Raw genomic sequence first — 13,503 nt, forward strand, 5'->3', positions numbered from 1 at the left:
TGCATCATAGCAGATCGAATGCTACACGAACAAGGCTTTTTGTATCACTAGAGGGTACATTTTTATTGAGGCTTTAGCAGATGTATTAGCCATAATATGGTTCCTAATTAAACTGTATTAGTTTTTTCTAAGGAACCATATGTATGGGATCCTATCTATGTACAAAGTACCTCTGGTACTTCATCACTATTTACATAATGAAATATTTATATATTTTTGCCGATAAAAAAAAACCATGCAGATGATAGCAACACACTAACAGCAATACCAGATATAACACAGATAACAGCATCAGACAATAATTCCAACCAAGAGGAAATCATGATACATATAAAGATAGTCTACCAAACAATTTATCTACCAAACAAATACAGCAGTATATGTGTATATAAATGCTACGACAAATGTCAAAACAGTAGTCTATCATAATACATATAAAGATAGTAGACCGTACAAACATACCTGGAGTTCCTATAATCAAAGAGCTTCCACAGCAACGCCAATTAGCAGTAGTAAATGATAAGCCTAAAAAAAAAGCATACAGAAATTATCCACAGTGTATTTAAACCCTTTTAAAGCCTATTATCTACATTTCAATTAAAATACAACATCCATAATCAACTTAAACCAGCAGAAAAAGAAAATTTCACTGCAACAATAAACAAATTCTGGCCAATAAGGCAATTTTGCCTATCATAGTCAAAATTTTGCCCAATAATGCCATTTGGTTTAACCAATGCTCCGACTTCTTTTCAGTGTTTGATGAACCATATTTTCCAACATGCTTTAAGGAAATATGTGTTAGTGTTTTTTGATGATATATTGGTATATAGTTCCACATGGCATGAACACTTATCCCATCTAGAGGTTGTATTCAAAGTATTGAAAGAAAATGTTTTGTTTGCTAAGTTGTCTAAATGCTCTTTTGGTGTATTGGAGATAGAGTACTTGGGACATATAGTTCCAGGTGAAGGAGTTGCTATGGATGCTACTAAGGTGCAGGCAGTTCTAGAGTGGCCTACACCACTCAATATCAAGCAGCTAAGAGGTTTCTTAGGCCTCACTGGTTACTATCGAAGGTTTATCAAAGGATATGCAAAGCTTGCTGCACCATTGACAGATTTACTTAAAAAAGAAGCATTCAAGTGGACACCAGAGGCAGAGACAACATTTGTTCAATTGCAGAAAGTCATGACTTCAGCTCCAGTGTTAGCTCTTCCTAATTTCCAGCTGCCCTTCATTCTGGAAACTAATGCTTCCGACACTGGTATTGGAGCAGTATTACATCAGAATGGTCATCCAATAGCATTTTTTTCCAAGAAACTTGCACCTAGAGTGCAAAAGAAATTTGACTATTTTAGAGAGATGTTAGCAATTGTTGAAGCTATAGCTAAGTTCAGACACTACTTGCTGGGACACAAATTTATTATCAAAACTGATCAAAAAAGCTTGAGATCATTGATGGAACAACCCCTACAGACACCTGAACAACAGCAGTGGTTACACAGGTTTTTGGGATATGATTGTGTGATTGAATACAAGGCCAGAAAGGAGAATCTAGCTGCTGATTCTTTGTCATGAATGATGATGCTGTCTTGGTCTGAACCTCAAGCTAGTATACTGCAGAAGATTGAACAAGCCACTATAAAGAATGTTGCATTGCAGGAACTGATACAGTTGTGTAAACAACAACCAGAATCACAGACAAATTACACAATCAAGGGTAATTTGTTGTATTGGAAGAATCGGGTAGTAATTCCTGAGGAAAAAGAATTGATTCAAATGTTGCTGAAAGAATTTCATAACTCTCCCATAAGGGGCATGCTGGGATAAAAAGAACTACAACTAGAATTGCAAGCCAATTCTACTGGACATCCAGCATTCAGAACTACAGTGGAGTAAGGGAGAGGGGAACATTGATGTTAACAGGATATCCAACATTCAGAAGAAATTAAATGAGGTGGAGGACTTAGCTTCTAATCGTATTTTGACTGATCAAGAGCTCAAAATCAGAAACTCCCTTCAGCAGGAGTTATGGAATGTATCAAATGCAGTGGAATCCCTTTTGAGACAAAAATCTAGGATATCTTGGCTGAAGGAGGGGGACTGCAATTCTGGGTATTTCCACAGAATTATAAATTTTAGGAGAGCTTTCAATGCTATTCCAGGTATCTCTATTGATGGGATGTGGGTCCAGCAACCCAATACAGTCAAGAATGCAGCTGTTAATTATTTCCAGACCAGATTTTCTGAACAGGATTATTCTAGGCCTTTTTTGGATGGGGTTCCTTTTAAAGCTATTTCTCAAAGGCAAAGAGAGCAGATGACTGCCCCCTTCTCTGACCTTGAGCTCAAAGAAGCTGTGTGGAATTGTGGAGGTGACAAATGCCCTGGGCCAGATGGCCTTAACTTCAACTTTATCAAAAAAATTTGGGATATCATGAGACCAGAGTTTAGAAGGTTTGTAGATGAGTTCTTTGCCCATGGCAGCTTTCCTAGAGGAAGTAATGCTTCCTTTGTGGCATTGATTCCTAAACTGAACCATCCTCAGTCATTCAATGATTATAGGCCTATATCCTTGATAAGCTGTATGTATAAAGTTATTGCCAAGTTGCTGTCTAATAGATTGAGGTCTGTTATGGATGGGCTAATTGATGAAAGGCAGTCAGCCTTCATTAAAGGTAGACATATCCTCCATGGTATTGTGATTCTCAATGAGGTTAGGTAGCAGGGTGCTATGGTGCTGGCTTTGTTCCTTCTAATAATAATAGGAACCAGCTGGCCCCTAAAATTTGTAATTTCAGTACTCATTATTAATATATCATATCTATGTTTGCTGAGCAAAAAAAAATCTTTACTGATAAAAAAAAAACATTTCTTGCCGATTGATCAAAGATAGAATCCCAACTAAAGGGAATTTACGGAGAAGACAGCTGGAGAAAGGCTTTGCCCAGCCCTACAACTATTGGTCTAGTAATTTACCAACAACATTTTTTGATTAGGGTAGCAGTGCAGGGTTATTGTATTCTATTTAGATTGGCACCTGATTCGTAGGACCTATGGTTCTGCTAGTCTGCTGGTTTCTAACTTGTATATTTAGTACCTTTGGTACTCACAGTTATTAATACAAATTATAATTTTGCTGATAAAAAAAACATAATAAAAGACAGAGAGAACGGCAATGGCAGTCACAACATAAATATACAGAAGGCATGAACATATCAGTCCAATGAAAGAAAGGTCATGTAGACAGGCATAGCATAAGTTACAAATATACCAGTAATGCATACAACAACAATTTCAAATTAGTTTTCGAATCAAACATATAAATACCTGAGTTCGAGGCTTCAAAGATATAATCAAAGTGCTTCCACAGCAACGCCAATTAGCAGTAGTAAATGATAACCCTAAAAAAACCATACAGAAATTAGCCACAGTGTATTTAAAGCCTTTTATCAACAATATGAGGGCTGTCCAGTATTCAAATAGAGAAGAACCATAATAATGATAATGGGTTTAGCTTTTTCCGTGAGTAATGGAGAAGGAAACTTGTCTACAATAGTACTAGTAGTTGTTTCATTTGCACACTGCACAATTCATAAATGATAAGGGGATCCACAAAATTCAGAAGAAGCTCAATGAAGTGGAGGATTTAGCATCTAATAGAAGCCTATCTGATGATGAGATAAAGGCTAAGAGAGAATTACAACAAGAATTGTGGGAGGCCTCAATAGCTTATGAATCTTTATTAAGGCAGAAATCTAGAGGGAGACAAGTGGAGACATCAACTCAGATCAAGAACAGGAGACAAGTGCAGGCTCTATTCAGACCCAGGAAGCTCTTAAAATGTGGAAAATGATCCAACAATTGGGAGTGACCACTGGAAACAATCAGGATGTCCACCACAGGGAAATTCTACAAAAATTAAGCAGTATGGAAACCAGAGATAGATTGGAAGCTGAGAGGTTGGGAGATAATGATAGGGACCCATGAATATAGCCTCTTACAATGTTAGAGGTTTGGGGAAGGGAGTAAAATGGGCTGCCATAAGGAGATTAATCAACAAAGAAAATATTCAAATGCTATGTCTGCAGGAGACTAAGAAAGATAGCATTGATAGAACATTATGCCAGGCTATATGGGGTAGTGATGAAGTTAAGTGGGAGATGCAACCTGCAATCAATTCAGCTGGTGGCATCTTATGCATGTGGACTGAATTAGTTTTCAAGTTGCAAAACAAGGTCACTGGAAATGGTTTCATTCTCTTGGAAGGAGTTTGCAACAGAGAAGACATGAAAATCTGCATTGTGACAGTATACTCTCCCTGTGATATAAATAACAAGAGACTATTGTGGGATTCTGTGAAACAGCTGAAACAAGCCTCTCAAGTAAGACTATGGTGTGTGCTTGGGGATTTTAATTGCATAAGGAACCCGAATGAAAGAATTGGAAAATCAGACAGATTAGTGGGTGATAATAGTATGCAAGAATTCAATGAATGGATTGAAGATATGGAGTTATTGGAGGTTCCTAATGTGGGCAGACAATACACTTGGTTTAGGCCAAATGGTGAATCTAAAAGCAGATTAGACAGGGCATTAATATCCCCTGAATGGAGGGACACGTGGCCAGAAAGTGTGCAGTTCACTTTAGCAATAAATTTTTCAGATCATTGCCCTATTCTTATTAAAGCTAATAATGTGGATTGGGGTCCTAAACCATTTAGGATCCTAAATTGTTGGCTAACAGATAAGTCTTTCAAAGATGTAGCCAATCATTGCTGGAATTCTGTCCAAGTTGTAGGATGGGGAGCTTATGTATTAAAAGAAAAAATCAAAAGGCTGAAGGGCAGATTAAAGATATGGAACAAGGAAGAATATGGGGATACTTTTAAAAAAGTTCAGCAACTGGAAGTAGAGCTTAATAAACTAGAGGAGGACACCTTGCATAGACAAATGACTGATCTAGAAATTTCAAGAAGGAAGAAGCTGCAGGAAGATTTGTGGGTGGCTGCCCAAGCCCATGAAACATTACTAAGGCAGAAATCAAGAACAAGATGGCTAAAGGAAGGAGACTGCAACACAAGATTTTTCCATGTCAGGGTGAATGCAAATAGAAATAGAAATAGCATCAAAGGACTTCTCATTGAAGGTGTTTGGACAGATGAACCTAATAAGGTGAAGGAAGAAATCAGAACCTTCTTCTCCAACAGATTTCATGAAGCAGATTTTCAGAGACCTAGAATTGATGGCATCAGCTTCAAATCCTTAGACCATCAGCATAATTCCATGCTTGTGGCACCATTTCAGGAATCTAAAATTCAGAATGTTGTCTGGGATTGTGGCAATGACAAGAGCCCAGGTCCTGATGGTATTAATTTCAGATTCATAAAGCAGTTTTGGGATACTTTGAAGCATGATATATTTCGATATATTCATGAGTTCCATGCTAATGGTGCTATTCCCCGAGGCTGTAATGTTTCTTTTATAGCTCTCATTCCCAAGATTTCAAACCCACAACATTTGGGAGAATATAGACCCATATCCTTAATTGGGTGCATGTACAAGATAGTGGCCAAGGTGCTTGCAAACAGAATTAGAAGAGTGCTGCCAGCAATAATTGAGGAAAGTCAATTTGCTTTCATTGAAGGATCCCAAAAACAGTGGAGGAAAGGCTCAAAAGGATACAGCGCAGATTTTTGTGGGGTGGAGGACTAGAGCAAAAAAGAATAGCATGGATTAAATGGGACCAAGTTTGTATGCCAAAGGACAAAGGTGGGCTGGGGATTAAAGATATTGATAGCTTTAATCTTGCTTTGCTAGCCAAATGGAAATGGAATTATATGCAAGAGAAGGGAGAAATCTGGTCTAGGGTGTTGGAGTCAAAGTATGGGGGCTGGAGGAGCTTGTATGAAGAAGGAAGGGAACGACATCAATCTATATGGTGGAAAGATTTAAAACAAACTGTTAATTCAGCACAGCATAGAGACATAGTTCACAGCAACATGAGGTGGAAAATTGTAGGAGGTGATAAGGTCAGGCTTTGGGAAGATAAATGGAATCAGCAGCAGCAACCTCTAGCTGAGAGGTATCCTAGATTGTACCAAATATCTACACAACAAAACCAAATCATCAGACACATGGGACAGCACATGCAGTCAGGCTGGGAATGGCAATTTCTATGGAGAAGATTGCTATTTGAAAATGAAATTCAGTCAGCAGTCAATTTTTTAAAGGATATTGAAGGTATACACATTCAGCAGCAAGGATCGGATGAATGGGAATGGTTAGGTGATCAAACAAGGAAATATTCCACCCATAGTGCATACAATATGATTTTGGAAGCTTCTAAAGGGGGTCAGCATCAGGACTGGTGTAAGGAACTATGGAGGATTAAAATTCCTAGCAAAATTTCTGTTTTTGCTTGGAGGCTAATAGAAGACAGACTACCAACAAGGATGAATCTACATAGGAGACAAGTGCAATTGCAGGATCTGCGATGTCCTTTCTACAGAGAAGCTGTAGAGGAGACATCTCACTTGTTCTTCCACTGCGTCTTTATCCAACCAATTTTGTGGGAATCGATGCCGTGGCTAAACTTACAAACTGCCTTTCCTCTTGGGCCAAAACAAAATTTTCTACAGCATATATCTATCCAGGCAGCAGGATTAAGGAGTAACAGATGGCGATATTGGTGGATGGCGGTAACTTAGGCTATTTGGAAAACCAGAAACAGAGTTCTGTTTTCAAATGCAAAATTTGATGCTAACAGATTGTTTGATGAAGCTGTTTTTTGGACTTGGACTTGGCTAAGACATTTTGAGAAACATTTCTCAACTCATCTTAATCAATGGGCAAGCAATATTAGTCAGGGTTTTATCATGTAATGGGTGTTACATTTAGAACAAAAGATATGTTCTCCTAATATAAAGACTGAAACCCTTCATCATTTTCAGATAAGCAGTTCACTTCAGGATATGTTATTGTAAAACAGTTACAAGCATAATAACTAAATGCAATACAAGAATATGAGAACTGACGAACCCAGTTACTTTGAATAGGTAACTGTTTATAATATCAACAGTTACCTATTTTTATAGTCCAAAACAGTTATCAACAGTTACCTATTTTAATCCCACATCATAACATAACTAAATGCAATAACCTATTTTAATATCAACAGTTAACTATTTAAAACAGTTACAAGCATAATTTGCAATAACAGGATATGAGAACTTTTAGAAACTGCCAATACGAGGCAAGTGAATAGTTTATAAACAGTCTGGAAGCATTCAACAATTAAGCGAATAAAATAGAAAACAGAGCAAGCAACCCAATTCCTTAAATCCACTTGGGTAAAAACATTATCTATACTTAAGCATTACTTGCTCAAGAAACAAAAAATATGTTAAAACAACAATAGTGAAGCCCACTCTGTTGGACAGTAAAATGTTAAAGCAATTGCAGGCAATTTCAAAAACCCTGTGGATCCATCTACAGAAATCATGGTTGATTCTCTGTTATAGTGCAAACAGAATAACACCTTACTAAAAATCATGCAACATTAATTATTACTACCCAGAAAAAATAAAATAGGTCAAATGAAGTATAGAAGTTAGTGTTACCTTGATGAAGAGAACCCAGCAACACACGCATGTTAGCGGAGCCTGTACAATCGCAAACAAAATGTTATCCGATGCACTCCCAATTCGGGTCAAACCACTCACAACAAAACTTAGCATACACGAATTTGACCTACGTACCTCGCGGAGAAAGTTTTGACCTTTGAGCACCGACGACTGTTTCAGCACCCTAGTAGCAACTCTGTATCTAGGGTTTTCTTCGACCCAGGACAATGTGGGTTCTGTGGGGTTCGAGCGACGACAATATGGGTTTTCCGGCAGCGTAGGGGGTTCTGTGGGTTCCAGCGACGACAATGTGGGTTTTCCGGCAGTGTAGGGGGTTCTGTGGGTTCGACCAATGACAATGTGGGTGTCGACGAAGCGGTTTCCGGCAGATTTCGGGCGGGAGGAGAAAGAGAACAACAATTTCAGGCAGGAGGATGACAAAGAGAAGAGGTAGGACAAGGTTTTCGAACGCGCGGCTTCTGAAATCTCTATTTTTTTTAACTTATAAACACAATAACATCGGTTTTTTATGGATAACCGATGTTAACTAAATATACTTAACATCGGTTTTGTAAAAACCGATGTTAACATCAAATACATTACATCGGTTTTTAACAAACCGATGTTAAAATCAACTCCTTAACATCGGCTCCCTCAAAACCGATGTTAACTCTATGAAGTTAACATCGGTTTTGCCCAAACCGATGTTACCATATTCATCTTAACATCATGTTAACATCGGTTTTTTAAATAACCGATGTTAACATGAAGTAGTTAACATTGGTTTTGCTAAAACCGATGTTAAGTAACTCCATTTAATTACAAAAATGCCACCGCGCTTTTGTTAACATCGGTTTTAGCTATAACCGATGTTAATTGGGCGATGTAGAAAGCTTTTTTTTAGTAGTGAATAATTAGTTATATGTTCAAATACTAAATGTAAAAATTATAAATCTATTTTCTAATATGAATCTTTCTTTGATAGATTATAAAATTATCTTTAACTTATAATTTAAATGTATATTTTGAACTATGTTATGATTTAATGTTTGATGATGATATTTAATCATTTATTTTAATATTTGTAAACTATTTAAAAAAATTATGGACCAATCAAATCCAAATTGAAATCAATTTGATTAGGTCATCTGAATTTGATTTGAAAATCAAATCAATTGGATTATCAAAGAATAAAACTGAAGTGATTTCTTTTCTCAAAATCAATCCAATTTCATTCGTGAATACCCGCAATATAAAGTTTTTAATATTAATAATCAGAATAGTATTTTTTATTTTAAAAAAAAAAAGACAAAATAAAGACATATGAGAAAAGTCACATGTTACATTGAGTGTAGATTGAAAAATCTCAAACTAAAAGAAGAATGATATGTAAGAGTTAATTATAAAGCTATATATTTTTAATATAAATCAAACTCTTACATTTATAGACATATAAAGTCTTTTTAGTTTTCACTCATTGTTTTTTTTTTCTCTCAACAATAATATGTCATTCGGATGTGGGAATAGAACTTATCAAGTGAAAATTTTAAATATAAACTCATAAAAAAATGTTTATTTTTTCTTACTGACATCACAAAAATAATATTTTTTTAAAAATGTTGTGATATTACAAATTGATGAAAAAATATATATCGACATAGATAGCATAAACTGAAAAACTAATGTAGTAAATGTCACATTGCTAATGTAAGCAAAAGAATTTAAAGCCATCCATGTGTACTTGCAAATTAATTTGTTATACAAATAAACATTGCAAAATATGACAACTTTAGATGTTCACATTTGGCCAGGGCTCTATTTACCCCTAATTAAACTCCCTCCAACCATCAATAACGATTTTCCCTCTCATTCTTTGGATATTTTTCTTTGTCCCTTCTCCATAGCTTTTTCTTCTTTGAGCCTCAAAACTCAATAAGCACCTAAAGATGTCAAGGGCGGTGGTTTATATCCTAATAGCCACCGCCATATTGTTCTTCATATTCCGGTCCCCTTTGAATCATGAGGAGTCAAAGGGTCGCCTTAATCGCAGGTTTGGGTACAAACTACTTGAGCGAGCCCCAAAGTTTGACCCTCTTGTGACAAATATAGAGAGAGTGGTTGAAAACAAAATGTATCACGAACCTGCTCCTCGTATGTTGTCCAATTTGGATAGTACCGCATCAGTCAGTGATGCTGTAGAGACTTACCAATATCTTACCTCGGGTGGTAAATTGAACACGACGTTACGTTTGATCATTTTGTTCCCTTTGTTAGATAGAGAACCGAAAGATGGGGTGATCGATTTTAATGAGTTAGAGGCTTGGATTAGTCAACGAGCAACAGAGAGATTAGATTATCTCACGCAAGCTGAGTTGGATTCCAAAGACAAGAACAGGGATTTGGCCGTCTCTTTTAAAGAGTATTTACCTCAATTTTCTGAAATGGATATAGGTAATATGTTTACATGATTGGGTTTTTCTTCCTAGAGAGATAGATTCATTTTAGGAGATGTAAAATTATTTATTAATTAGTTTTCACTTTTTATTTAATAGTTTAAACCCTTTGAAGTTTTAAAAGTTAAAACATTAATTTGATATATGATAGTTAAGATCACCATTCAATTTGATGATTAATGCTTTAAAACAAAAAAAAAAAAATCAAGTCACCAATTTTGCCAACATGTAATAATTAGGTCGTTGAAAGTGATATCATGTACTATGTTTATAACATTGTATTTTAGTCAATATAGTTTATTAATTGGACAATTAATAGTTAATTTGATTCCTAATAATGGTAATTAATATAGTTAAGGATTGAATTACTTTTTCGTACACACCTAGACTAAATTGTCTTATAATTTTAGAATCCATAACTAAATTTACAATTTTGTATCATTTTCTACTAAATTAATCAATGTCAATTTTATGAAATAAATTAATTTACGTTTTACTTGAGTAATGATATGATGTCAAAGTATCTGTAATTAAGTTGTTCAATGTTCTATGCTTAATAATTAAGTCAGATGACCTTACTCTTACACGAGGGGCCTAAATAGCTATATAAATTAATTTATGTACTTTTGTCTATTTTTTTTATGAAACTAGGGTTACTAAAGCATCAAAACAATCCCAACTAGGGTTACATCTAGAGGATTGAAAATCATTTGCCCGTAATACCAAATATTTCTAAAATAAACACACTAGCAAAAGTAATAAAAAGGCAAGCCAAGTTTGTTGCAAAAGTAATCTTGACTAACAAAATTTGGAATTTTTTATCTAAAGTTTAGCTAAGTGGAAAATTGAATTTTTTATCCCAAATTTATCGTGCTTGGGAAAATTGGTTCCTCTTAAAATTTTGTAGGTTCTCTTTTTAAATGTTTTTGCTTTATCTTTTCGAATGGGTTCACCTTTTTTACAACAAACCACAATTGGTAAATCCAATGATAAATTTAATATTGAATTCTTAATATATGTTAAAACAGGGAAAAAGGAAATGGGGCATGGCGAAGCAGGATGGTGGATGGAAAGATTTGAAGTTGCAGACATTAATCACAATGGGCTTCTGAACTTCACCGAACTTAAAGAGTATATATAATTGACCACTTTTTCTTTTTTCTTTCTCCTTTCTCTTTTGTTTTCAATATTCATTTGTGGGGTACAACTTGTTGAAGTTGTATACATGTTATGCACTAAAATTGATCATAAAATACTTATCTTATTTTGTAGTTTTTTACACCCCGAAGATAGCAAAAATCAAGAAATGTTGAAATGGATGTTGAAAGATAGACTAAAGTAAGTTTTATCTTTTAAATAAATTTGAAAGCTGTTGTGTGTTACATGTAAATTTGAAATAGTATTGCAATGGTTGACCACTGAGCAACTAATTTATTTTGAGGTCACAATTTCAATTCCAATTGATTGTGAATGAGGAAGGGACTGGCAAAATAGGAGAATGCAATTCCAACATTCTAAGTTCCCGAAATTCCTAAAGAGCTACATAGATGTGTAAATTGACTTAGCTTTTATATTGCTTTGTTTATGATATAGGCGCATGGACAATGAAAATGATGGGAAACTAAACTTCAATGAATTTGAAGACCATCTATATAGTACATATGAAAGTTATATGGACTTTGAAACTAATGGAGGACATGTGCATTCTCCAAAAGATAAATTTGTTGAGCTTGATGTGAACAAAGACCAGTAAGGTTTTCTTTTTTACCTATATTTTTCCAAATAATTCAATATTAATGTGCATTTTTAATATTAATATATGGTTTAGTGTAAAGGAAGTCTTGCTTTTGCTTATTTACTATTACTCTATATATTTTGCAGATTTTTGTCCCCAGAAGAATTGATACCGATACTTTCTTATCTCTACCCTGGAGAGCTAGCTTATGCTAAATATTTCACGTGTTACTTAATGAATGAGGTTAGTTACCTGTCTATGAATTGTAATGGCGTGTTTTAATTGTATTAATACATATTGGAGTGAAATAAGAAATTAACATCAAAAATAGGGATGGTACATAGAACATTTTTAAATATTACCAATTATTTGCAATATCTAATTGTACTTTTAAGCTAACGAAAATGTAGTTTTGAATATGTGAGATTATTGGTTTTGTTTGATGTAGGCTGATGATGATGGAGATGGAAAGTTGACACTTCAAGAGATGCTTGATCATGAATTTACTTTCTACAACACAGTTCATGCTGATGGCTACCAAGAAAGCGATGATGACCATGATGAGCTTTGATGTATGAACCTAGTTACCAGAAAAATGTAACATATAAATGAAGTAGTGATCTAGTTGTTCTTCTTAATTATTTTGGTTTCGTAAAATATAGAGGTCAAACAAATCTAAATTAAACCAGCTTTGGCTTTTTTAATATGACACATAATTAACATTTTAAATATGTGGATGTAGACATATCAAAAGCTCCATCCTATGAAGAACAAAACAAAAGGAGGAGGGTTGTCACCATCAAAGTACATAGTTGAACAAGAGGATTATTAGATTTAGAAAACCACTCTCCTTCATTGAAATCACCAGTATGAATGAAATGTTTTTGTGGGTGACCATCTGTCTCAAAGGTATGTAATATTATTTCACATTATCAAAAGAAACAAAAGGATGAGAACCAAAATTTCAAACGGCACAAAAAATATTATTAGAAGCGATGATTTAGAATAAAATAAAATAACAAAATAAAACCATAATAAGTTTATAACAAACAATGAGCTAATTCATCTATCTGTCTAGAATAATAGTATCATTATAATGCATAAAATTAAAAACACTTTCGTCAATATTATCATCACAATTGCACATGCAAATGCATTGCATGCAGATCTGTATAGATGAGTTGATGAAGGATATATGTGTTTCTTTTTTTTTTTTTAGAGAAAAATATTTTCAAAAGAAGACTAGATATATTATACAAGGATTTTATTAAACTTTTATTTCTAGGCTCTTTATAAAAGAGCTAAAGTGTAAACACAAGATTCAAATACTAACAGGATCGTAATCTTAAAATCAAACTCATAGCATCCTTAAGGCTGGATGATAAGAATAATATTCTTATATTATCAAAACAACATTCTGAACAATTAAAAAAAAAATATTAAAAATTAAATTACCCATTTTCAAACTATTCATATTTAAATTTCAAGTATGAGAATTGGCTTTCTTCCTTTTGATGCTTGCTTTTTTTCTTGTATTATCCTTATAATTCACACTGTTATCTTTATTGGGTGGGACCATGAAAATGTGTAGTTTGAAAATGACATGGCTCTAACAAGGATTGTCGATGTGTCCGTTAACATGGCAAGAGAATTAAATTAACAGTTAGGGAGAAGCAAGAGGTCAATAG

The 13,503-nt window shown here is 34.5% G+C and overlaps 1 protein-coding gene across 2 annotated transcripts; it reads left to right on the forward strand.

Annotated features, from left to right (window-relative positions):
- Positions 1–9,498: 9,498 nt before the first annotated feature.
- On the forward strand, positions 9,499–12,782 carry LOC100806007 (calumenin-A). 2 transcript variants are annotated; one of them, XM_014766880.2, is made up of 7 exons: positions 9,499–10,078; positions 11,109–11,211; positions 11,353–11,418; positions 11,674–11,829; positions 11,962–12,058; positions 12,264–12,387; positions 12,558–12,704. In XM_014766880.2, the coding sequence occupies exons 1-6, from the start codon at positions 9,574–9,576 to the stop codon at positions 12,384–12,386; spliced, it is 1,050 nt and encodes a 349-aa protein (XP_014622366.1). In that variant the 5' UTR covers positions 9,499–9,573; the 3' UTR covers position 12,387; positions 12,558–12,704. The 2 variants fall into 2 exon arrangements, with proteins under 2 accessions (XP_014622366.1, XP_003544051.3); XM_003544003.4 differs by having other exon boundaries at positions 12,264–12,782.
- Positions 12,783–13,503: the final 721 nt, after the last annotated feature.

This window comes from Glycine max, chromosome 14, assembly GCF_000004515.6.
Source record: "Glycine max cultivar Williams 82 chromosome 14, Glycine_max_v4.0, whole genome shotgun sequence".
NCBI lineage: Eukaryota > Viridiplantae > Streptophyta > Magnoliopsida > Fabales > Fabaceae > Glycine > Glycine max.